Source organism: Zootoca vivipara, chromosome 2, assembly GCF_963506605.1.
Source record: "Zootoca vivipara chromosome 2, rZooViv1.1, whole genome shotgun sequence".
In the NCBI taxonomy this organism is placed as follows: domain Eukaryota; kingdom Metazoa; phylum Chordata; class Lepidosauria; order Squamata; family Lacertidae; genus Zootoca; species Zootoca vivipara.
The window spans coordinates 16,737,851-16,763,851 of record NC_083277.1 but is presented as its reverse complement, the minus strand read 5'-3'; the positions used below and the strand labels follow the sequence as shown (position 1 = coordinate 16,763,851).

Here is a 26,001-nt window from a genome sequence, read left to right as displayed (position 1 = left end):
GGGACGGCACTCAGAGACACTGGCATTCAACGTCACCACCATCTCAGACCCCCCCATCGTCTTAGGCATGAGCTGGCTGGCGCGCCATGACCCCTCCATCAGTTGGCACCAGAGATGCATCACGTTTGGATCGGACTTTTGTCTGGAACATTGCATGCAGCACCAACCAGGGGAGGGGCCTCCGATAGCCACGGTGGCCACCATGCATGTCAAGGGGGGTGAGGCGATACCCAAACCGTACTGGGACCTGCAGGAGGTCTTCAGCGAAGCGGAATCTGACCACCTACCTCCCCACAGGTCCTTTGACTGTCAGATCAACCTGGTGCCAGGGGCCACTCTACCCCCGGCCAAGCTGTACTCCATGTCAGACCAGGAACTGGAGGATCTGCGGGCCTTCATCGACAAGAACCTCAAGAGGGGGTTCATCAGAGAAAGCAAGGCGGCAGGGGGCAGCCCGGTCTTCTGGGTGGACAAGAAAGACACGCAACAGCGCCGCCTGGTGGTGGATTTCAGATGGCTCAACAGCATGACGGAACCGGTGGCTTTCCCAATGCCCAGAGTGGACGATTTGCTAACAGCAGCGCGCAGGGGCAAAATCTTCACCAAGCTCGACCTGAGGGGGGCGTACAACTTGATCAGGATCCGGGAAGGCGATGAGTGGAAGAACACGATGTTCACGCTGCTGGGCTCTTTTGAATATCTGGTGATGCCCTTCGGTTTGCAAGAGGGCTCAGCATGCTTCCAAGCCTTCATGCACCACGTACTGGGATCCCTCCTCTTCAAGAACTGCTTGGTCTTTCTAGATGACATCCTTATTTACTCCAATGACCCAGTGCAACACATGAAGGATGTCAGGGAGGTGTTGCAGCGCCTGAAGGAGCACCACCTGTATGTGAAGCTGGAGAAGTGCAGGTTCCACACCAAGGAGGTGGACTTCCTGGGCTACAAGCTGTCAGACAAGGGGCTAGCAATGGACAAGGACAAGGTGCAGGCCATCCTGCACCTTGACGCCCAAAGACGCCCAACGCCTCCTAGGCTTCGCCAATTTCTACAGGAAGTTAATCAAGAACTTCTCGCGTGTTACGGCTCCCATCACTGACTGCCTGAGAGGCAAGCAGAAGTTCAGGTGGACACCAGAGGCGCAAGCTGCGTTCGAGGACCTCAAGAGAGTGTTCGCCTCAGACCAGAACCTGTTCCACGTGGTACAGCACGCGCCCCTACCCGTCGAGACCGACGCTTCAGACCGCGCGGTGGGCGCAATTTTACTGCAACTGGATGCCAACAGGGAGTGGAGACCCTGTGCCTTCTTCTCCAGAAAGCTGACCCAACCAGAGCACAACTACACGGTGTTTGACAAGGAACTTTTGGCGATCCATTCTGCGTTCAAACACTGGAGACACTTCCTGGTGGGCGCCAAGCACCCCATTCAGGTGTGCATGGACCACAAGAACCTGGAGTTCTAGAGAACGGCCAGGGTGCTCAACCAGCGGCAGATACGGTGGGCAGAGTTCTTCTCCCACTTCAACTTCTCCATCCACTACATACCGGGGGAGCAGAATGTCAGGGCAGATGCCCTCTCCCGCAAGCCAGAGTACATGGAGGAGGAGTTGCAACCAGCGCCCCGACACGTGTTTCCCCCGTCGGCATGGTCCTGCGGAGCAGCAGTGGTGAGCGAGGCGGAACTCACAGCACTGACGGCAGCAGATGAGTTTGCCACCCGCTTCTTCAGAGATCTGCGAGGGGGGAGGGAGCAAGCAAAAGACTTCGAGGAAAGGAGGGGATTGCTTTTTTACAGGGGAGCGCTGTACCTGCCCACCAACCAACTCAGAGGTAAGGTCCTCAAGCAGATGCACGACAACCCAACGGCGGGTCATTTTGGAAGGGACAAGACCACACACTTAGTCATGAGACACTTCTGGTGGCCAGGTGTGCGGGAGGATGTTCGGGACTATGTAAGGGGCTGTGACACCTGCCAGCGAGCAAAGGTAGTCAGAGCAGCACCAGCAGGGTTGCTGGAGCCATTAGCCACACCGCACAGGCCGTGGGAAGTAGTGTCCATGGACTTCATCACAGACCTGCCCCCTTCCAGGGGCAAGACCGCAGTGGTGGTGGTGGTGGACCTCATGTCCAAAATGTGCCATTTTATCCCATGTGCCAGGGCGGTCTCGGCAGAAGAGACAGCCAAACTGTTCGTAGACCACGTATTCAGACTGCATGGGTTGCCCTTAAGGGTTATTTCGGACCGAGGCCGCCAATTTGTTTCCAGGTTCTGGCGGCGGCTCATGAACCTCCTGCAGGTGGAGGTCAGCTTGTCGACGGCTCGGCACCCGCAGACCAATGGACAGGCGGAGAGGGTCAACGCCATTTTGCAGCAGTACCTGAGATGCTACGTCAGCCAGCGGCAAACGGACTGGGTGGATCGCCTGCCACTGGCAGAATTTGCCTACAACAACGCAGTGCACGTCTCCACAGGGGTGTCGCCCTTTAAGGCCAACTACGGGCGCAACCTCAGATCTTTCCCAGAGAGGGAGAGGGTGGAGGAGGAGGAGGGCCCGCAGGCAGAGGATTGGGCAGAGGAACTGGAGACGGTGCACCAGCAGCTCAGAGAGCACTTGGAGAGGGCCAAGGAAGCGTACAAGAAGGGGGCAGATCGCCACAGGTGACAGGGGGAGGACATCAGGGTGGGGGACAAGGTTTGGTTGTCCTCTGAGGGCCTTCCCACCAGAGGGCGGTGCAAGAAGTTGGCACCCAGAAGGTTGGGCCCCTTCACGGTCACGCAACAGGTCAACCCGGTAGCCTTCAGGCTGGAACTGCCGGAAGACATGAGGGTACACCCAGTCTTTCATAGATCGCTGCTGTCACCGTACAGGGAAAGCAGCAGGCTCCAAGCCAGCGAACAGACCACCGAGGGAGGGGGGGAGAGGGGAGGCAGGGAGCAACTCAATGAAGCCACGGCCATCCTGGATTCCCGTAGAGGGGCAGGAGGACTGGAGTACCTCATGGCGTGGGAGGATGCCCCGCCTTCCCAGAATGAATGGGTACCAGCCACAGAAATACAGGAGGAATTCTTAGTGGAAGAATTCCACGCCCTCTTCCTCCACAGGCCCAAGCCCTGGCACATGGAAAGGGAGGGGGAGGGGAGGGGGAGGAGGTCGCAGAGAGCAGTTCACCATGGAGGTGGGCAGCGGAATTTGAGGACCCGGAGGAAGAGGTATGGGCGTCTCCGAGGTCCACCATGTCGGAGGAAGAGGAGGACTGGCAGCGTATTTTTACTCCCACCAGCTCTGATGCCACGGAATTTTTGGGCTTTCAGTCTTCTCAGGCGGAAGGAGGGAGCTCGCTGGATTGGGGGGAGGTGTTCACACCCACGGGCTCGGACAGCACGGAGTTTTTAGGCTTTCAGTCGTCTCCGGCACCCTTGGGGCCCCTCGGGAGGGGAGAAGGAGGGCTTGGGAGGGGGTGGATGTGAGGGACAAGGGATATCACGAAGTCCCTCCCATCTTGAGGTCCAGCCCATCCCCAAGCACGGAGGAAAGCAGGGAGAGTTCCGACTCAAGTGGGGAAGCAGGAAGTGGTGTCCGAGGCTCTGGCAAGGTAGCGGAGCCATCGTCCCAGGTGGGACAGGAAGGGGAAAGCAAGGGGGGTAGACCGATCCCCCCAACTCCGGAATTGCGCAGGAAGCGTCGGGGGAAGAGGCTGGGTCTCCCCAAGTTGTTATGTTGGAGAAAGACGCGCCAAACGCCATTCGGAGGTTCTGACTCAAGCGGTTAAGATGTGTCTCTGTAAATAGCACTGCCTTTAGCACTGTAAATACGCAGCACCAAATAAAAGATAAAATGCAGAGCGGTGTGGCGTCGTTACTCTGAAGTAGCCCATCAACACCCCTGTGACAGTAATGAATAGTTGTAATAAATCCCAGCCTTCTCCCTCTCGTTGTATGAAGCCAAGGCTGAAGAGCCTGTGGCCCACCATCTATTGTTCGGTTGCAACTCCCACCAGAAGGGAATGGGTAGAGATCACAGCAAAGGTAGTCCAACAAGATAGGAACTTCTACTGAGTCTCTGTTCCAGCATAAGCTCTGGGTAGCCTGGTTCTACTGATACACTGGTTAACCAGTAGGTCATTTACATGGAGGTGGAGGAGATTGTCACTAGGATTTTTTTAATTTTAATGCTGCTGAGAAAATATTTTGATTTTTTAAAAAAAGAATATGGCTGGTAAACCCTTTCCATGCTATTTAAAATATAGATCATGTAAGTTAAATGGGGTGGTTAATTAAAGCCCAACGGATCAGTCATGGCAAAGTGAGTGTGTCACACAGTAGCACAATTCAAAGTGTTGGTGCTGACCTTTAAAGCCCTAAAAGGCCTCGGTCCAGTATACCTGAAGGAGTGTCACCACCCCCATCGTTCTACCCAGACACTGAGGTCCAGCGCCGAGGGCCTTCTGGCGGTTCCCTCACTACGAGAAGCCAAGTTACAGGGAAGCAGGCAGAGGGCCTTCTCGGTAGTGGCACCCACCTGTGGAACGCCCTCCCACCAGAGATCAAAGAGAACAACAATTACCAGACCTTTAGAATACATCTTAAGGCAGCCCTGTTTAGGGAAGCTTTTAATGTTTGATGGATTTCTGTATTTTAATATTTTGTTGGAAGCCGCCCAGAGTGGCTGGGGGAACCCAGCCAGATGGGTGGGGTATAAATAATATGTTGTGGTTGTTGTTGCTGCTGCTGCTGCTGCTGTTGTTGTTGTTGTTGTTGTTGTTGTTGTTGTTTTATACTCCTGGCACATCTGGGAACCTTGCTTCCTGGAAAGACCTGCATAGATTGAGCTATCATTCCTGTCATTCTTTTTAATAATAATAATAACAACAACAATTAATAATAACCACAATAAAACACCAAACGCTTGCATTATTTTTGAACGTATATATTTCCTCACGAAATCTGCCTTCACCATGGAGGTGGGCAGCGGAATTAGTTGAATTAGTTAATCTACACATTTCAACTAAGTACATCCCTTTTTTAATATGCATTTTGCTATGTATCTGAGCTGAAACCCAGTATGCAATATTTAGTGAACTGTGTAAACCCAAGTCTGCCTGTGTTCTGATCCGCATGTCTTATCCAGGATAGACACATTTAGGTTGGTTCAATGAAAAATTCAGACAGAACAAAAGCTTCAAGGATCCCTAATCTTGATATCTTCTTGTGGTGGTTGGAAAATCCTATGAATGTGATCAAGGACAAAGGGGGTAATCCAGCTGCCCTCTAAGAGAACGAGGCTGTACTCACTTCATTCTTTTCAGTTTCAGTCCCGCTCAAGCACTCGCTACCTGTTTATACTGAACGTTTGAAGAGCCTCTCCAGAATGCACAGGGTAGGCCATGCGGCCTAGGGGATGCATTTCTGACATTAGCATTTCTGACATTAGCATAAAGGAGTCCTATAGGCCATCTGTCATGGATGCTTTAGATTTAGATTCCTGCATTACAGGGGGTAGGACTAGATGACTCTTGGGCCCCTCCCAACTCTGATTCTATGATTCCATGCAGGTGGCTCCCTCCTTGGGGATGGAAACCCTAAATGAGCCCATGTCTTCTGCAGATCCCATTCATGCACTCAGTTGCCCAGAGTACCAAATGCCTGAGCGGGATTTACATTTTCATTAAATTCCTATCAAAACATTTGTTTATTTCTCCAGTCAGGTTTGTCCCAATGAACAGCTGCGTTGTGAATAGTTGTGTTAAGGAGCAGGCCCAGCTGAAACTGTTCCTAAGACATTATTTCCCCCATTTCAGAGATTCCATTTTCACATGCTGCGAGATATTTCCTGTTCTGCCTCTCTAAGTTTGTGTTGCACTGTTCACATCTTTCTCCAAAGTAGATGAAGCAGGAACTTCTGGAGATTTTTCTGCGAAAGACAAAGGTGGGACAGAGGGAAAGAACGGATCAGCAGAAGGTCAAACAACTATCCATGCAGGAGATTGCTCAGTCTCCTGACGTTTGGTTTTAATCAAAAGCAGAATCCCCCTCCCCACATTTTTATGGTACCCTCCATGCCCCACTGAAGATGGGGTCTTAAGCTGCTTCAGGGGCAAAGCTCTCTGAGGTGGCTGAGGGGAACAGGTGTTTCATTCCCCCCTCACTTTACCATTATTTTTTTTAAAAAAAATTGCTGCTACTCCTACAATGACAATAACAAGGTTTCCTTTTCCACAGCATGCAGCCAGCATGTCTCCTGTACCAGAATGCTGTGGGAACTGATGAGGCCTTTTTAAAAAAGCAGAGGATGGGGAACCTGTGGCTCTCCAGATGTTGTTGTTGGCCTGATCATCCCTGACCAGTAGCCACTAAAGATCGACAGATCTGCCAATTTTGGTTCTCCCAGTTTCTCATTTCTTCATTCTTAAATTCAGTTCCTCACATTCCTGCAGCTGCCGGCAATTTAGGGGGGAAAGGACTCATGAAAAGATGTGTGGGAGATAATTTATCTATTCGCCACATTTTGTTAAGTTGTTTAATGTTCTTGCTGTTATAATATGTTTCATTAAGACCAGTTGCCTGGGAAAACAAGGAAAGGGATTGAATTGTAAGCAAGTGAAGGCTGAGAAGAAGAAGAGGAGGAGGAGGAGGAGGAGGAGGAGTTTGGATTTGATATCCCGCCTTATCACTACCCGAAGGAGTCTCAAAGCGGCTAACATTCTCCTTTCCCTTCCTCCCCCACAACAAACACTCTGTGAGGTGAGTGGGGCTGAGAGACTTCAAAGAAGTGTGACTAGCCCAAGGTCACCCAGCAGCTGCTTGTGGAGGAACGGGGACGTGAACCCGGTTCCCCAGATTACAAGTCTGTTGCTCTTAACCACTACACCACACTGGCTCTGGTTTGAGGCAGCCTTGGCACCTGTTGCTAAGGGATTTGGAGTGTTGAGATAATGGCCTTTGGAGGGTGGATAAGCCAGTGAGGGAAATGGAGAGGAGGAACCTTGGAGTACTGAGGGAAGAATACTGCTGTGGGGAGTTTGTGGAGAACCTATGATAAAAGAAAAAGGACCGTGATGTGAGAAAGAACAGCTAGATGATGTTCCGCTTTCACCATTGGCGCCTGGAATGCTGAGGCAAAACTTTCTTAGAGAGGGGCATATTTGGGCCTTGTTCTAGAACATTCTGGGCTAACAGAAGATAGCACTGGTTCCAAGTTTCGGAGGGCCCTTGAACAAAGCACACGTCATGAGGCCCCTTCTCTTACCGAGTAAACCGCCACTCTGGCATTATCACCTGCTGGTATGATTCACCTTTCTCCTCCTTGCTACCACCGGCTTGTTTGCCAGATGGAGAGGCAAGCAGACAGGGACATCCACTGCTTGGCCTTTTCATCCACCCACCCCTTGTCTGAGCCAGGGTGACAGGCAGGTGTACAAGCAGGTTGCAGAGGTGAAGAAGAGAAGCAGGAAAGGTGGGATCCTGTCCGTGGTCCCTCTCCTGGGGTGTGGGCCCAGAACATATGCCCTCAATGCCACCTCTTTGTGCAGCTCTCACAGAAGTATTGCCTACTTTCAGTGATATCCCTTCTCCTTATTTCTCACTAGTGGCTGCAGTAGGAGCATGAATCTGATCACACCAAGGCCATCACCTCCTCACAAGCCACCTGCCTATTCCTGTATTGCAGGGGCTTGCACTAAATGATCCTTGGGGTTTGTTCCAACTCTACAATTCTCTGATTCTGTCCTGTGATTCTACTCCAGAGCGGGGAACTGCATATGGTTCCTCTCCCAAAAGGGCCCTGATCACACCTTTTTGTATGGCCTTAGAATGCAGGGAGCTCAGGAATTCGCATCGTGGGCTAGGCGACATCTGTTTGAGCTGGCCTGCCACATCTGTGCCAATGTGGAAGAACTTCTGCTCTGTGGCGTTGTAGACAGGCCACTGTGCCTCATCTCTCATGGACCCAGTGGGATTCCTGAAGAGGAAACAAAGAAATCAGAGCCATATCTCAGCGGCAGATTGGTTTGCAGAGTGAAGCTTCCAGTGTTGTATAATGTAATAAATAGATAGTCCACGCCAGAATTTAAATGCTGTCTAAACCCTGCTCCCAGTGCTGCCGAGAGTGCTGTGCCAGAAATAAAAGTTGCCCCATAGCCGACATCAGAAGTGGGCAGCTGTGCAAGGATTCCAGTTGCTGACAGCAGTCCTGTATATGGGCAAAAGATTCTCATTAGGTAAAATGGCTGTGTTTCTCAAAATGGTGCCCTCCAAGATCACACATGCTGTGGTAGAAGCTTTCACACAGGTGCAGTCAGGCATTGTCCATGATAACTACAGCAGAGGTGGAGAACGCCTTTCAGAGCAGGGGCCACATTACCTCATACATAACCTTTTGGGACCCAGTGTTGGGTGAGGGCAACAGTGGGCCAGTCAATGGATGTGACTCTTGCCTTGTACAATAGGCTACATTCCAGCCATGAAAACACCGATCTCCCCACCGGGGCACGGAAGAGATATTATCACATTTCAAGGACACATTCCAGCCTGGAAAAAGCCCTCAAGGATGGCACAGAACCCAGCAAATGAGAGGTGTGGCCTGGGGAGGGAAGCTCCCAATGACTGGACAGAGAGGATCCCACCCGTCCTCCACAAAATGGAAGCCTTTTAGCAAAGGAAAGAGCCTGGGAAGTGGACCACCCACAACATTCAAGCTGAACCACATTCACAAGCTGTACAAAGGTGCCATCAATGACACAGATGAGCCAAAAGTGTTTGATTAATGCCTTACCCGCTTCTGGCAAATTCTGCCCAGTATCGCATCACTTGCCGGCTCAATTCGGCTTCAGCGGCCTTCACCTCCGATCGGTTTGTTTGCAACACTAATTCCACGCTTCCAAACAAGTAAGGTACCTCAGCTCCATGGGGTGTCCCCGCCCATTCAGGCCAAATAGAGTCAGGACTGCGGTGGTCGAAGGAGTAAACATAAACTGGGTTCTTATCTTTCCCCACCTTCTCAGCAAATTCAAGCAGTGGGCACACAAAGTAGTAATCTCCCATATAATGAGTCATGGCCAAACGATATTGTTCTGGCCCATGGCTACCTTCAGTGTACTTCTGTAACACATCCTGGTCAACATCTTCTTTGGCTTCTGCTGTGAAAGTTCCATTGACTGCTTTAAGGGCCTGCTCCCGGGTCATTTTTCCATCCTTCAATGTCATGTTAGGATACATAAAAAATACCATAGTTGACCCTTCATCAGCAGTGACACCAGCGAGAATGGGTTTGCCGTGAACAAGACCAATCTCCAGCCACTTTGAGGGATCAACTGGGAGGAACTCCCCATCCGTTGTCAATGATAAGAAAGCTTGCAAGGCAGCAAACGTTTTGCTGTTCATTTCCATCCCCTGTAGGCAGCTTACCATAGCACTGTGGTTAGCTTCAGGACACCCCATGAGGCGACTCACTGTCACTGAATCTCTTAGGGCATTTTTAGGATTCTTCCAACCCCAGGGAGCATTGGGAACCCCACTCTGAAGCGCAGCACGGGCAAAAAGGGGTTGGCTTGCCGGTGAAAACAGGTGGAAACCAACTGCGGCTCCTCCAGCACTTTCGCCAAGGAGAGTTATCCGGGCTGCATCACCGCCAAACACAGCTGCGTTCTCACTCACCCACTTCAGAGCCAGATGTTGGTCCCACAAGCCAACGTTTCCTGGGGCATCTGGGGGCAGGTACAGGAAACCCAGACTCCCCAGGCGGTAATTCATGGAGGCCACAATGACATTCTCTGTAGCTGCTAACAAGGCCCCATTGTACATATCCAAAGAGGCTGTGCCAATGGTAAAACCCCCGCCATAGATCCATAGGAGGATGGGCACTGGTGTGACTGGCCGTGGGTGGGGCACCCAGATGTTGAGGAAGAGGCAGTCCTCTGAAAGTGGTGTGTTAGCAGCAAATAGCTCTGCAAATGGCAATTGTTCAATGTTTAACTGAAGGCAAGAGTTGCCAAAGGTGGTGGCCTCCAAGACCTGGCTCCACGGCTGATGTGGAACTGGCTTCTGGAAGCGCAATTTTCCCACGGGGGGCTCAGCATAGGGGATGCCAAGGTAGGCGGTCACAGAGCCAGTGCCAGCTGGGAGTATTTTGCCTTTAATAGGACCACTGCTGGTGACCACCACAGTATCATCATCATCAGAGGCAGAGCTGGAAGCCAGGAGGAAGAACAGGAGACAGAAGGAGGAGGGTGAAGTCCAAAAATGAAGCATGGCAGCTGCAGCTGAACGAATCAGAAATAGGGGTGTGGTGGGAAACATTAGAATATGAGACATTAGAATAATGCAACCAAGGTTGAATACAAGAAGAAACCCAAATGAAAGGGTCAGTATCAAACAAATCTGCTTTTTGTATGTCCCTGCCTACAAAAGAACATATACCACTATGACCGCTCCCCACATTAAATGGGGGGCGACTTTTGCATGGCCGTGCACAGCCCCGTGGATCCCAGACCGGCTACCTGGTAGTTCGGACTGGCTGCATCCTCCCCAAGCTAGATACCTGGAGTCTCCGCCTACCCCAGCCAATCGTCCAATCCTGCCTGGGGAGGCATTGCCAGGGGACTGGCCAGGTATGGGGAGGGACCATACAGCCCACACAATAGAAGGTGAATCTTACCTGTGAAGCGGCAGTCTGCTCCAGTGCTTCTCCCACCCTCCACATCCTTGTTTAAGTCTTCTTTTGCAGGTTAACCTCTTTTCCACAGGTACGTGGGCGCTGCTACATTAGGGCCACTGTTGAAGGGCCGGAAAGGGATTTTCCTGCACTGGCAGGTTTCGCCTTTCCCGTACCAATACGTCACAACTTTGGGGTTTCAGGCTTTGGGCGGAATCCTTTACTCTATCTTCCTAAATGGGGGGGGGCGTGGAGCTGTGTCCCACGCCCCCTTTGCGGCGGCGATACTAGGGGTCTAGAGGGGAGGCATTGGCCGTATGCCAAAAGGTTGTCATTGCTCTCCCCTCCAGAGGTAGCAAACAGGGGGCGGGCTCTCTGCTTGAACATATGTTCTCCAGAGCCAGCCCAATCCCCACACATTCTGGATAATCCTGAAGTCTCCCAGATCCCCGGCTGGGGACTGGGAGGGATAAACGCCCAGTGCCTGAGCCAAGGTCTCCCTACATCTGAATCTTAATAAAGTTGTGGCCAATTTTAATCCCATAGCAAGTTGTCTTGAGTCATTATTCAGTTCAGGGGTCGCCTGGGGTTTGGGGGACTCTGCCTGTCCACGCAATAAAAACTCTTTAAGGTGCCAGGAGACACTGTCCAGTTTTTCCTGATATTTTGATGGTTTCTAGTCCCTGTACCATCATAAGCATATATAGTTATTAAGTCCTCTTTTACTAAACAGAAGTTTTGGTTCCTCTAAATTATGAATGCAACAGGTAACTGGGTATATCACATCTCTCGATCATGCACATCTTAACAGCTACACCTTAAATGGAGACATTGAGAAGTATCTTCACCTTGCTCAGATCTCCTGGGGCATCAACACCCGGATACTCCAAGGCATCTCCAAACTGTGCTTCAGCTATTCCAGGAATTAGGTTTCTTCAGATCTATTGTTGCACAGTCTGGCAGAAGGGGTTATCATTGAAATCGCCAAAGACAAACCCAAAACAGCAACAACATTGACACTGCTAGAACTCAAGTTTCTGATTTCCTTTCCTATGGCAAATTGTTTACCTGTTCTCCAGAGAACATTCCCCCATTCTCATCCATTTTAAGAGACACTCTGATTTGTGATGTAGAGTTGTTGTGATTTCAACTTTTGGTAATGTTCTGAGTTAACCCCCATGGTCAGCTCGCATCACATTTCTGTTGCTTACAGACTCACCCTGATGGACTTTCCTGCTCCTCAGTATCCCCTGCAGCTCACTCTGAAGAGGAAAGTTAGGTACCGCTGAGGATCCAGACTCTTGTATGAAAAACACCTGGGCGTGGGAGCATCTGCCCATCTGTACGTAAGCAGAAGTCAATGACCGACTGGCTTTGCTCACCCAGTGGGAGGAGGCTACATCTTGGCAGGATCCGAATGTAGGCCAGGGGTCAGAGGGACCCTGCTTTTACATAAATTGGGAGAAGATGCAGGGGGAAAGACAAAGGGCTACCTCCAAAATAAGTCATAATAATAATAATAATAATAATAATAATAATAATAATAATAATTTATTATTTATAACCCGCCCATCTGGCCAGGTTCCCCCAGCCACTCTGGGCGGCTTCCAACAAAACACTAAAATACAGAAATCCAATCATACTCAGAGGAGACCTACAATTAAAGGACATGACTAAGACCATTGGTTTCCATGTGTCTACTCTGAGTAGAACTTAAAAGGATTCAGCCCAAGGTTATTGCAATCCTCCTATCCTTTGGCCATGGAGTTAATACCAATGTCCACAAATACAACCAAAGAATAGCCTGGCTGTCAGAACAAGATGCAGTGCTTAAGTGAATAAATTGTGTGACTCTTCTGTCAGCACCCAATGTCATGGACTGGCTGGACACAGAGAAGTGGTGGAAGGCACCAGGTAGGTAACTCCCAAGGGAAGAAGGATCAAAGGCTGGAGATTGGTGGTGGGGTGACAATGAGCATAGCTGCCAAGTTATCCCTTTTTTTAAGGGATTTTCCCTTATGCTGAATAGGCTTCCTCGCGAGAAAAGGGAAAACTTGTCAGCTATGACAATGAAGAGAGAGCAGACTGGGAGGAGGAGGTGTGGCAGAGGGAAGTCCAGAATCAGAGCGAGAAGCAGAAGCTGAAGAGGAGGGGGGCCAATAGGTAGAGAAGAGTCAGGTTGGTGAAGAAGCCAGGGTGTCTTCCAATCCTGCTGCGACCAGCTCTCCTGCCACCTGTTCTCCTAGAACCAGCAGGGTTATGAAGAGGGACGAGCAAAGACAGCCACATTGACAGAGTCTCAGTTTGCTTAGGAAGGATTTGGGGGGGGAGGAGACGTAAGCATCTATGGGAAGGTGATTCGGTGATTACTGAATCGAGAATGAATATATTAGTTGATTTCTTCTCCAGATAAGTCTTGCATGTTTCACTTAAGTTTTGTTCATCAGTTCAACCCATCCTAAAGTGTCAAAAAAAACCTCACTTTAAAAACTACACAGCGTTTGATTTACTTTTGAAAGTGTTTCCCTCCCACGAAATGTGCATTTTGTACATATTTTGTGCATTTTGTACATATTTAGACTTAACGTATCCATTTTATATGCATTTTGTATGTTTTTGAGCTGAGATCTGGATTGCGGTACTTAGTGTACTGTGAAAATCAAATGATACCTGTGTTCTGATCTGCATACCCTTTCCAGCTTACATATTTTGTGCGTTTTGTACATATTTAGACTTAACATATCCATTCATTTATGGTCTAGAGTTGCTGTGGTTCCAGTTTTTGGTAATGTTCTGAGTTATCCCCCATGGCCAGCTCACATCACATTTCTGTTCCTTACAGACTCACTCTAATGGGGTTCTCCTGCTCCCCAGTATCCCCTACAGCCCGCTCTGAAGAGGAAAGTTACGTACAGCTGAGGATCCAGACTTTCATATGAAAAACACCTGGCCGTGGGAGCATCTGCCCATCTGTATGTAAGCAAAAGTCAATGACCGACTGGTTTTGCTCGCCCAGTGGGAGGAGGTTACATCTTGGCAGCATCAGAATTTAGGCCGGGGGTCAGAGAGACTTTGCTTTTACATAAAATGGGAGAAGGTGCAGGGGGAAAGTCAAAAGGCTGCCTCCAAAATAAGTCATACTCAGAGGAGACTACCATTAAAGGACAAGACTAAGATAGGACCATTGATTTCCATGTGTCTACTCTGAGTAGAAGGGACGCGGGTGGTCCTGTGGGTTAAACCACAGAGCCTAGGGCTTGCCGATCAGAAAGTCGGCGTTTCGAACCCCAAGACAGGGCGAGCTCCCGTTGCTCGGTCCCTGCTCCTGCCCAGCTGGCAGTTCGAAAGCACGTCAAAGTGCAAGTAGATAAACAGGTAAACGGTGTTGCCATTTGCTGCTCTGGTTCGCCAGAAGCAGCTTTGTCATGCTGGCCACATGACCTGGAAGCTGTACGCTGGCTCCCTTGGCCAATAACGCGAGGTGAGCACCACAACCAGAGTCTGTCACGACTGGACCTAATGGTCAGGGGCGGGACTGTTCCCAGTTTAAAAGGAGGGAGCAGCGGTTTGGTCAGTTAGGGAGAGGGGGAGGGAGTGGTGTGATGTGAAGAAAGTTGAGAGGCCAGGAGAGTGGGAATTTAGATATGGTCTAGGAAAGTTTGATGTTAAATGTTTGACTGAGTTATTGTACAAATGAAACAAAGCTGATAAACACATTAAATGTTAAAGACACTAATATGTTTTAAGATAATAAAATTCATCTCTTTTGTGTCAAGAAGAATCATCATTATTGTTCCAGCTGGGTATGAGAACTCACAGAAGTGGTGGCTCAATAGAGGACAAAACTTACCTCAGGAATAGAGGCGACAGTTTGTGTCTTAGAGTTACACTGAGGAGGCTTAGGAGGATAACCGGGGGTGCCACGAAGTTGCCAGAGTGGAAAGGGCAAACTTTTGCAGTGGGGAATCAAACTGAGTGAGACCCTTTACTGTAGGCAAGAGGTTATTCCGTCAAACAACCTAGAGTTTCTCAAGATACCAGGCCACGTAAGCTGGAAGACACTCTTTACTAAGAAACCCACAAGTAAAAAGCGGCTTATTTGAAGGCGGCAGGAGAAGAGGGTGGGTGGTTTCACCTCTGGATTCCTGTGTCGCATTTTTAGTAATAGAGAGGGGACATTTCATCACAGCATGCAACTCTTTCCAACATATAAATGCTTGTGGCATGCTGGGTTCGAACCTTGTTTTATCCCTACATTTTTTTTTCTGTGCATAGCTGCCAAGTTTTCCTTTTTCTCATGAGGAAGCCTATTCAGCATAAGGGAATTTCCCTTTTAAAAAAAAGGGAGAACTTGGCAGCTATGTCTGTGTTTTATGCTTCCACCACTCTATGAGGTTTATTCTTTTCTATACAGATTTACAACTGTATCTGTAATGAATAGTTGTAATAAATCCCAGCCTTCTCCCTCTCGTTGTATGAAGCCAAGGCTGAAGAGCCTGTGGCCCTCCATCTATTGTTCGGTTGCAACTCCCCCAGAAGGGAATGGGTAGAGATCACAGCAAATGTAGTCCAACAAGGTAGGAACATCTACTGAGTCTCTGTTCCAGCATAAGCTCTGGGTAGCCTGGTTCTACTGATACACTGATTAACCAATAGGTCACTTACATGGAGGTGGAGGAGATTGTCACTAGGATTTCTTTAATTTTAATGCTGCTGAGAAAACATTTCAATTAAAAAAGAAGAAGAATATGGCTGGTAAACTCTTTCCATGCTATTTAAAATATAGATCATGTAAGTTAAATGGGGTGGTTAATTAGAGCCCAACGGATCAGTCATGGCAAAGTGAGTGTGTCACACAGTAGCACAATTCAAAGTGTTGGTGCTGACCTTTAAAACCCTAAAAGGCCTCGGTCCAGTATTCTCCACCCCCATCGTTCTACCCGGACACTGAGGTCCAGCGCCGAGGGCCTTCTGGCGGTTCCCTCACTGCGAGAAGCCAAGTTACAGGGAAGCAGGCAGAGGGCCTTCTCGGTAGTGGCACCCACCCTGTGGAACGCCCTCCCACCAGAGGTCAAAGCGAACAACAATTACCAGACCTTTAGAAGACCTCTTAAGGCAGCCCTGTTTAGGGAAGCTTTTAATGTTTGATGGATTTCTGTATTTTAATATTTTGTTGGAAGCCACCCACAGTGGCTGGGGGAACCCAGCCAGATGGGTGGGGTATAAATTTATTATTATTATTATTATTATTATTATTATTATTATTATTATTATTTTATACTATTTTATACTCCTGGCACATCTGGGAACCTCGCTTCCTGGAAAGACCTGCATAGATTGAGCTATCATTCCTGTCATTCTTTTTAACAACAACAACAACAACAACAACGAATAATAACCACAATAAAACACCAAACGCTTGCATTATTTTTGAACGTATATATTTCCTCACAAAACCTGCCTTTATCTACACATTTCAACTAAGTACATCCCTTTTTTAATATGCATTTTGCTATGTATCTGAGCTGAAACCCAGTATGCAATATTTAGTGAACTGTGAAAACCCAAGTCTGCCTGTGTTCTGATCCGCATGTCTTATCCAGGATAGACACATTTAGGTTGGTTCAATGAAAAATTCAGACAGAACAAAAGCTTCAAGGATCCCTAATCTTGATATCTTCTTGTGGTGGTTGGAAAATCCTATGAATGTGATCGAGGACAAAGGGGGTAATCCAGCTAAGAGAACGAGGCTGTACTCACTTCATTCCTTTCAGTTTCAGTCCTGCTCAAGCACTCGCTACCTGTTTATACTGAACGTTTGAAGAGCCTCTCCAGAATGCACAGGCTAGGCCATGCTGTCTAGGGGATAATAATAATAATAATAATAATAATAATAATAATAATAATAATAATAATATATTATTTATACCCCGCCCATCTGGCCGGGTTCCCCCAGCCACTGTGGGTGGCTTCCAACAAAACACTGAAATACAGAAATCCATCAAACATTAAAAGCTTCCCTAAACAGGGCTGCCTTGAGATGCCTTCTAAAGGTCTGGTAATTGTTGTTCTCTTTGACCTCTGGTGGGAGGGCATTCCACAGGGTGGGTGCCACTACCGAGAAGGCCCTCTGCTTGGTTCCCTGTAACTTGGCTTCTCGTAGCGAGGGAACCGCCAGAAGGCCCTCGGAGCTGGACCTCAGTGTCCAGGCAGAACGATGGGGGTGGAGACGCTCCTTCAGGTATACCGGACCAAGGCCGTTTAGGGCTTTAAAGGTCAACACCAACACTTTGAATTGTGCTCGGAAACATACTGGGAGCCAATGTAGGTCTTTCAGGACCGGTGTTATGTGGTCTCGGCGGCCGCTCCCAGTCACCAGTCTAGCTGCCGCATTCTGGATTAGTTGTAGTTTCCGGGTCACCTTCAAAGGTAGCCCCACGTAGAGCGCATTGCAGTAGTCCAAGCGGGAGATAACTAGAGCATGCACCACTCTGGAGAGACAGTCAGTGGGCAGGTAGGGACTCGGCCTGCGTACCAGATGGAGCTGATAAACAGCTGCCCTGGACACAGAGTTGACCTGTGCCTCCATGGACAGCTGTGAGTCTAAAATGACTCCCAGGCTGCGCACCTGGTCTTTCAGGGGCACAGTTACCCCATTCAGGACCAGGGAGTCCTCCACACCTGCCCGCCTCCTGTCCCCCACAAACAGTACTTCTGTCTTGTCAGGATTCAATCTCAATCTGTTAGCCGCCATACATCCTCCAACCGCCTCCAGGCACTCACACAGGACCTTCACCGCCTTCACTGGTTCTGATTTAAAGGAGAGGTAGAGCTGGGTATCATCAGCATACTGATGGACACCCAGCCCAAACCCCCTGATGATCTCTCCCAGCGGCTGCATGTAGATGTTAAAAAGCATGGGGGAGAGGACAGAACCCTGAGGCACCCCACAAGTGAGAGCCCAGGGGTCTGAACACTCATCCCCCACCACCACTTTCTGAACACGGGATGCATGAATGACATTAGCATAAAGGAGTCCTATAGGCCATCTGTCATTGATGCTTTAGATTTAGATTCCTGCATTACAGGGGGTTGGACTAGATGACCCTTGGGCCCACCCAACTCTGATTCTATTATTCCATGCCGGTGGCTCCCTCCTTGGGGATGGAAACCCTAAATGAGCCCATGTCTTCTGCAGATCCCATTCATGCACTCAGTTGCCCAGAGTACCAAATGCCTGAGCGGCATTTACATTTTCATTAAATTCCTGTCAAAACATTTGTTTATTTCTTCAGACAGGTGGGTCCCAATGAACAGCTGCGTTGTGAATAGTTGTGTTAAGGAGCAGGCACAGCTGAAACTGTTTCTAAGGCATGATTTCCCCCATTTCAGAGCTTCCATTTTCACATGCTGCGAGATATTTCCTGTTCTGCCTCTCTAAGTTTGTGTCGCACTGTTCACATCTTTCTCCAAAGTAGATGAAGCAGGAACTTCTGGAGATTTTTCTGCGAAAGACAAAGGTGGGACAGAGGGAAAGAACTGATCAGCAGAAGGTCAAACAACTATCCATGCAGGAGATTGCTCAGTCTCCTGACGTTTGGTTTTAATCAAAAGCAGAATCCCCCTCCCCACATTTTTATGGTACCCTCCATGCCCCACTGAAGATGGGGTCTTAAGCTGCTTCAGGGGCAAAGCTCTCTGAGGTGGCTGAGGGGAACAGGTGTTTCATTCCCCCCTCACTTTACCAATTTTTTTTTTTAAAAAAAATGCTGCTACTCCTACAATGACAATAACAAGGTTTCCTTTTCCACAGCATGCAGCCAGCATGTCTCCTGTACCAGAATGCTGTGGGAACTGATGAGGCCTTTAAAAAAAAACCAGAGGATGGGGAACCTGTGGCTCTCCAGATGTTGTTGTTGGCCTGATCATCCCTGACCAGTAGCCACTAAAGATCGACAGATCTGCCAATTTTGGTTCTCCCAGTTTCTCATTTCTTCATTCTTAAATTCAGTTCCTCACATTCCTGCAGCCGCCGGCAATTTAGGGGGGGAAGGACTCAGGAAAAGATGTGTGGGAGATAATTTATCTATTTGCATTGTTTTGTTAGGTTGTTTAATGTTCTTGCTGTTCTACTATGTTTCATTACGGTCAGTTGCCTGGGAAAACAAGGAAAGGGATTGAATTGTAAGCAAGGGAAGGCTGAGAAGAGGAGGAGGAGGAGGAGGAGGAGGAGGAGGAGGAGGAGGAGGAGGAGTTTGGATTTGATATCCCGCCTTATCACTACCCGAAGGAGTCTCAAAGCGGCTAACATTCTCCTTTCCCTTCCTCCCCCACAACAAACACTCTGTGAGGTGAGTGGGGCTGAGAGACTTCAAAGAAGTGTGACTAGCCCAAGGTCACCCAGCAGCTGCTTGTGGAGGAACGGGGACGTGAACCCGGTTCCCCAGATTACAAGTCTATTGCTCTTAACCACTACACCACACTGGCTCTGGTTTGAGGCAGCCTTGGCACCTGTTGCTAAGGGATTTGGAGTGTGGGGATAATGGCCTTTGGAGGGTGGATAAGCCAGTGAGGGAAATGGAGAGGAGGAACCTTGGAGTACTGAGGGAACAATACTGCTGTGGGGAGTTGTGGAGAAGCTATGATAAAAGAAAACTGCCTTCAATTTCTTGAAGTGTCTGTGAGGAGGACTGAAAAGGACCGTGATGTGAGAAAGAACAGCTAGATGATGTTCCGCTTTCACCATTGGCGCCTGGAATGCTGAGGCAAAACTTTCTTAGAGAGGGACATATTTGGGCCTTGTTCTAGAACATTCTGGGCTAACAGAAGATAGCACTGGTTCCAAGTTTCGGAGGGCCCTTGAACAAAGCAAATGTCATAAGGCCCCTTCTCTTACCGAGTAATCCGCCACTCTGGCATTATCACCTGCTGGTATTACAGTGGTACCTCTACTTACTAATTTAATGTGTTCCGAACGCACATTCGTAAGTCGAAAAAAATGGTAAGTCGAATCCCATAGGAATATATTGGGAGAAAAAAATCGTAAGTCGAAGCAACCCTATCTAAAAATTCGTAAGTACAGTAGAAAAAATCCTATCTAAACAGCATCCAAGATGGCGGACAGAGCTCCATTCGTAAGTAGAAACATTCATAAGTCGAGTCATTCATAAGTAGAGGTACCCCTGTATTCACCTTTCTCCTCCTTGCTACCACTTGCTTGTTTGCCAGATGGAGAGGCAAGCAGACAGGGACATCCACTGCTTGGCCTTTTCATCCACCCACCCCTTGTCTGAGCCAGGGTGACAGGCAGGTGTACAAGCACGTTGCAACGGTGAAGAAGAGAAGCAGGTTGGGAGGGATCCTGTCTGTGGTCCCTCTCCTGGGGTGTGGGCCCAGAACATCTGCCCTCAATGCCACCTCTTTGTGCAGCCCTCACAGAAGTATTGCCTACATTCAGTGATATCCCTTCTCCTTATTTCTCACTAGTGGCTGCAGTAGGGGCATGGATCTGATCACGCCAAGGCCACAGGTCTCATCCCCTCACAAGCCACCTGCCTATTCCTGTATTGCAGGGGGTTGCACTAAATGATCCTTGGGGTTTGTTCCAACTCTACAATTCTCTGATTCTGTTCTGTGATTCTACTCCAGAGCGGGGAACTGCATATGGTTCCTCTCCCACAGCCCTGATCACACCTGTTTGTGTGGCCTTAGAATGCAGAGAGCTCAGGAATTCGCATCGTGGGCTAGGCGACATCCGTTTGAGCTGGCCTGCCACATCTGTGCCAATGTGGAAGAACTTCTGCTCTGTAGCGTTGTAGACAGGCCACTGTGCCTCATCTCTCATGGACCCAGTGGGATTCCTGTAGAGGAAACAAAGAAATCAGAGACATATCTCAGCCTCAGATTGGTTTGCAGGGTGAAGCTTCCAGTGTTGTATACGGTAATGTAATAAATAGATAAGCCACGCCAGAATTTAAATAATGTCTAAACCTTGCTCCCAGTGCTGCCGAGAGTGCTGTGCCAGAAATAAAAGTTGCCCCATAGCCGACATCAGAAGTGGGCAGCTGTGCAAGGATTCATAGTGGTACCTCGCAAGACGAATGCCCTGCAAGACTAATTGTTCGCAAGACAAATGCGTTTTGCGATCTGATGGTGACTCGCAGGATGAATTTAATTAATGTGTTCCTATGGGCAAAAAAAGAAATTTCAATGCATTCCTATGGGAAACCGTGATTCACAAGACGAATTTTTCGCAAAACAAATTGACTCGTGGAACGAATAAAATTCGTCTTGCGAGGCACCACTGTATGGGCAACAGATTCTCATTAGGAAAAATGGCTGTGTTTCTCAAAATGCTGCCCTCCAGGATCACACATGCTGTGGTAGAAGCTTACTCACAGGTGCAGTCAGGCATTGTCCATGATAACTACAGCAGAGGTGGAGAACACCTTTCAGAGCAGGGGCCACATTACCTCATACACAACCTTTTGGGACCCAGTGTTGGGTGAGGGCAACAGTGGGCCAGTCAATGGATGTGACTCTTGCCTTGTACAATAGGCTACATTCCAGCCATGAAAACACCGATCTCCCCACCAGAGCACGGATGAGATATTATCACATTTCAAGGACACATTCCAGCCTGGGAAAAGCCCTCAAGGATGGCAGAGAACTCAGCAAATGAGAGGTGTGGCCTGGGGAGGGAAGATCCCAATGACTGTACAGAGAGAATCCCACCCGTCCTCCACAAAATGGAAGCACAAAATTCCACTATTGAGCCAAAAGTGTTTGATTAATGCCTTACCCACTTCTGGCAAATTCTGCCCAATATCGCATCACTTGCCGGCTCAATTCGACTTCGGCAGCCTTCACCTCCGATCGGTTTGTTTGCAACACTAATTCCACACTTCCAAACAAGTAAGGTACCTCAGCTCCATGGGGTGTCCCCGCCCATTCAGGCCAAATAGAGTCAGGACTGCGGTGGTCGAAGGAGTAAACATAAACTGGGTTCTTATCTTTCCCCACCTTCTCAGCAAACTCAAGCAGTGGGCACACAAAGTTGTAATCTCCCATATAATGAGCCATGGCCAAATGATATTGTTCCAGCCCATGGCTACCTTCAGTGTACTTCTGTAACACATCCTGGTCAACATCTTTTTTGGCTCCTGCTGTGAAAGTTCCTTTGACTGCTTCAAGGGCCTGCTCCCAGGTCAGTTTTCCATCCTTCAATGTCATGTTAGGATACATAAAAAATACCGTAGTTGACCCTTCATCAGCAGTGACACCAGCGAGAATGGGTTTGCCGTGAACAAGACCAATCTCCAGCCTCTTTGGGGGATCATCTGGGAGGAACTCCCCATCCGTTGTCAATGATAAGAAAGCTTGCAAGGCAGCAAACGTTTTGCTGTTCATTTCCATCCCCTGTAGGCAGCTTACCATAGCACTGTGGTTAGCTTCATGACACCCCATTAGGCGACTCACTATCACTGAATCTCTTAGGGCATTTTCAGGATTCTTCCAACCCCAGGGAGCATTGGGAACCCCACTCTGAAGCACAGCACGGGCAAAAAGGGGTTGACTTGCCGGTGAAAGCAGGTGGAAACCAACTGCGGCTCCTCCAGCACTTTCGCCAAGGAGAGTTATCCGAGCTGCATCACCACCAAACACAGCTGCGTTCTCACTCACCCACTTCAGAGCCAGATGTTGGTCCCACAAGCCAACGTTTCCTGGGGCATCTGGGGGCAGGTACAGGAAACCCAGACTCCCCAGGCGGTAATTCATGGAGGCCACAATGACATTCTCTGTAGCTGCTAACAAGGCCCCATTGTACATATCCAGAGAGGCTGTGCCCATGATAAAACCCCCGCCATAGATCCATAGGAGGATGGGCACTGGTGTGACTGGCCGTGGGTGGGGCACCCAGATGTTGAGGAAGAGGCAGTCCTCTGAAAGTGGTGTGTTAGCATCATATAGCTCTGAAAATGGCATTTGTTCGATGTTTAACTGATGGCAAGAGTTGCCAAAGGTGGTGGCCTCCAATGCCTGGCTCCATGGCTGATGTGGAACTGGCTTCTGGAAGCGCAGTTTTCCCACGGGGGGCTCAGCATAGGGGATGCCGAGGTAGGCGGTCACAGAGCCAGTGCCAGCTGGGAGTATTTTGCCTTTAATGGGACCACTGCTGGTGACCACCACAGTATCATCATCATCAGAGGCAGAGCTGGAAGGCAGGAGGAAGAGCAGGAGACAGAAGGAGGAGGGTAAAGTCCAAAAATGAAGCATGGCAGCTGCAGCTGAACAAATCAGAAATAGGGGCGTGGTGGGAAACATTAGAATATGAGACATTAGAATAATGCAACAATGTTGAATACAAGAAGAAACCCAAATGGAAGGGTCAGTATCAAACAAATCTGCTTTTTGTATGTCCCTGCCTACAAAAGAACATACAGTGGTACCTCGGTTTATGAACACAATTGGTTCTGTTCATAAATTGAAGTGTACTTTCCCGAAGCATGGGTGTAATTGGTTCCGGAAGTCTGTTCATAAACTGAAGCGTTCATAAACTGAAGCGAACTTTCCCATCGAAAGTAGTGGAAAGTGAATTCATCCGTTCCAGATGGGTCCGCGGTGTTCGTAAACCGAAAATTCATAAACCGAGGTTCCATTGTATACCACAATGACCGCTCCCCACATTAAATGGGGGACAACTTTTGCTTGGTCGCGCGCAGCCCCCTGGATCCCAGAGCAGCGACTTGGTAGTTCGGACTGGCTGTATCCTCCCCAGGCTGGATACCTGGGCTCTCCACCTACCCCAGCCAATTGTCCAATCCTGCCTGGGGAGGTGTTCCCAGGGGATTGGCCACGTAAGGGGAGGGAGTATACAGCCCACACAACAGAAGGTGAATCTTACCTGGGAAGCGGCAATCTGCTCCAGAGCTTCTCCCACCCTCCACATCCTTGTTTAAGTCTTCTTTTGCAGGTTAACCTCTTTTCCACAGGTACGCGGGCGCTGCTACATTAGGGCCACTGTTGAAGGGCCGGAAAGGGATTTTCCTGCACTGGCAGGTTTCGCCTTTCCCGTACCAATACGTCACAACTTTGGGGTTTCAGGCTTTGGGCGGAATCCTTTAGTCTATCTTCCTAAATGGGGGGGGGGCGTGGAGCTGTGTCCCACGCCCCCTTTGCGGCAGCGATACTAGGGGTCTAGAGGGGAGGCATTGGCCGTATGCCAAAAGGTTGTCATTGCTCTCCCCTCCAGAGGTGGCAAACAGGGGGCGGGCTCTCTGCTTGAACATATGTTCTCCAGAGCCAGCCCAATCCCACACATTCTGGATAATCCTGAAGTCTCCCAGATCCCCGGCTGGGGACTGGGAGGGATAAACACCCAATGCCTGAGCCAAGGTCTCCCTACATCTGAATCTTAATAAAGTTGTGGCCAATTTTAATCCCATAGCAAGTTGTCTTGAGTCATCATTCCGCTCAGGGGTCGCCTGGGGTTTGGGGGACTCTGCCTGTCCACGCAATGAAAACTCTTTAAGGTGCCAGGAGACACTGTCCAGTTTTTCCTGATATTTTGATGGTTTCTAGTCCCTGTACTATCCTAAGCATATATAGTTATTAAGTCCTATTTTATTTAACAGAAGTTTTGGTTCCTCTAAATTATGAATGCAACGGGTAACTGGGTATAAGGGGTTATCATGGAAATCGCCAAAGACAAATCCAACCCCCCCCCCAAAAAAGGGGGGGAAGCAACAACATTGACACTGCTAGAACTCAAGTTTCTGATTTCCTTTCCTATGGCAGATTGTTTACCTGTTCTCCAGAGAACATTCCCCCATTCTCATCCATTTTAAGAGACACTCTGATTTGTGGTGTAGGCTTGTTGTAATTTCAACTTTTGGTAATGTTCTGAGTTATGCCCCATGGCCAGCTCACATCACATTTCTGTTGCTTACAGACTCACCCTGGTGGATGTTCCTGCTCCTCAGTATCCCCTGCAGCCCACTCTGAAGAGGAAAGTTAGGTACCGCTGAGGATCCAGACTCTCGTATGAAAAACACCTGGGCATGGGAGCATCTGCTCATCTGTACGTAAGCAAAAGTCAATGACCGACTGGCTTTATTCACCCAGTGGGAGGAGGCTACATCTTGGCAGGATCCGAATGTAGGCCAGGGGTCAGAGAGACCTTGCTTTTACATAAATTGGGAGAAGGTACGGGGGGGGGGAAAGGGCTGCCTCCAAAATAAGTTATACTCAGAGGAGACCCACTACCATTAAAGGACAAGACTAAGATAGGACCATTGATTTCCATGTGTCTACTCTGAGTAGACACTGAGTACTACTCAGTACACATGGAACTCAGTAGTAGACACAGAGTTCCATGTGTCTTCTCTGAGTAGACGCGGGTGGTGCTGTGGGTTAAACCACAAAGCCTAGGGCTTTGCCGATCAGAAGGTCAGCGGTTCGAATCCCCGCGACGTTGTGAGCTCCTGTTGCTCGGTCCCAGCTCCTGCCAACCTAGCAGTTCGAAAGCACATCAAAGTGCAAGTAGATAAATAGGTACCGCTACAGTGGGAAGGTAAACAGTGTTTCCGTGCGCTGCTCTGGTTCGCCAGAAGTGGCTTTGTCATGCTGGCCACATGACCTGGACATAGCTGCCAAGTCTCCCGTATTCCCCGGGAATCCCCCGTTTTTCCAGCTGTCCCCAGCCAAAAAATCGGATTTTTTTTGTTTTTTCCCGGTTTATTCTGGTGCAGCGGCCATTTTGGAACTGGGCGGAGCATGCTCAGAAGTGACTTTTGATGCTGCTTTGCCCAGTTCCAAAATGGCGGCAGCGCTACTTCCGGTCTGCTACTTCCGGTCCAGTCCCTTATTTCTCAGGCCGGAACTTGGCAGGTATGGACCTGGAAGTTGTACGCCAGCTCCCTCGGCCAATAACGCGAGATGAGTGCCACAACCCTAGAGTTGGTCACGACTGGTCACGGGTGCCTTTACCTTTACTCTGAGCAGAACTTTAAAGGATTCAGCCCAAAGGTATTACAATCCTTCTGTCCTTTGGCCATGGAGTGATACAAATGTCCACAAATACAGGGATTTTGGATTTTTGAGAAGCAGCTTTCCAACAATATACACCCATTCCTAAGGGATGTGCAGGCAATGAGGTTTATTCGACTAACAACTAGTGGGTTGGAAACAGATTAAGAAAATAGGGATTAATACACAAATAGATTCTAATCTAGAATGCTCTAGCTTCTCCAAAGATCCAGATACGCCAATGGAAGCCTGTCCCATCAGGCTTTTCTCACAGTCAGTTGGGGATGCAACCAATGAGTAAGGTCCTTCCAGATCCATAATTTGA

At 49.0% G+C, this 26,001-nt stretch overlaps 2 protein-coding genes across 6 annotated transcripts; both read right to left on the bottom strand.

The window, feature by feature from the left end:
• Positions 1 to 4,450: 4,450 nt before the first annotated feature.
• Positions 4,451 to 12,008, bottom strand: LOC118081094 (cholinesterase-like). Of its 3 annotated transcripts, none has more exons than XM_035107260.2 (4): positions 11,869 to 12,008; positions 8,772 to 10,257; positions 7,792 to 7,958; positions 4,451 to 5,912 (listed from the first exon to the last, which is right to left on the bottom strand). In XM_035107260.2, exons 1-4 carry the CDS (start codon positions 11,987 to 11,989, stop codon positions 5,845 to 5,847), a joined length of 1,842 nt encoding a protein of 613 aa, XP_034963151.1. In that variant the 5' UTR covers positions 11,990 to 12,008; the 3' UTR covers positions 4,451 to 5,844. The 3 variants fall into 3 exon arrangements, with proteins under 3 accessions (XP_034963151.1, XP_034963153.1, XP_034963155.1); XM_035107262.2 differs by lacking the exon at positions 11,869 to 12,008 and adding an exon at positions 11,498 to 11,862 and having other exon boundaries at positions 4,452 to 5,912; XM_035107264.2 differs by lacking the exon at positions 11,869 to 12,008 and adding an exon at positions 11,718 to 11,862 and having other exon boundaries at positions 4,452 to 5,912.
• A 5,894-nt stretch (positions 12,009 to 17,902) lies between these two features.
• Positions 17,903 to 24,737, bottom strand: LOC118078788 (cholinesterase-like). Of its 3 annotated transcripts, none has more exons than XM_060271226.1 (4): positions 24,607 to 24,737; positions 21,451 to 22,936; positions 20,343 to 20,509; positions 17,903 to 18,154 (listed from the first exon to the last, which is right to left on the bottom strand). In XM_060271226.1, exons 1-4 carry the CDS (start codon positions 24,725 to 24,727, stop codon positions 18,087 to 18,089), a joined length of 1,842 nt encoding a protein of 613 aa, XP_060127209.1. In that variant the 5' UTR covers positions 24,728 to 24,737; the 3' UTR covers positions 17,903 to 18,086. The 3 variants fall into 3 exon arrangements, with proteins under 3 accessions (XP_060127209.1, XP_060127210.1, XP_060127211.1); XM_060271227.1 differs by lacking the exon at positions 24,607 to 24,737 and adding an exon at positions 24,456 to 24,525; XM_060271228.1 differs by lacking the exon at positions 24,607 to 24,737 and adding an exon at positions 23,554 to 24,361.
• Positions 24,738 to 26,001: the final 1,264 nt, after the last annotated feature.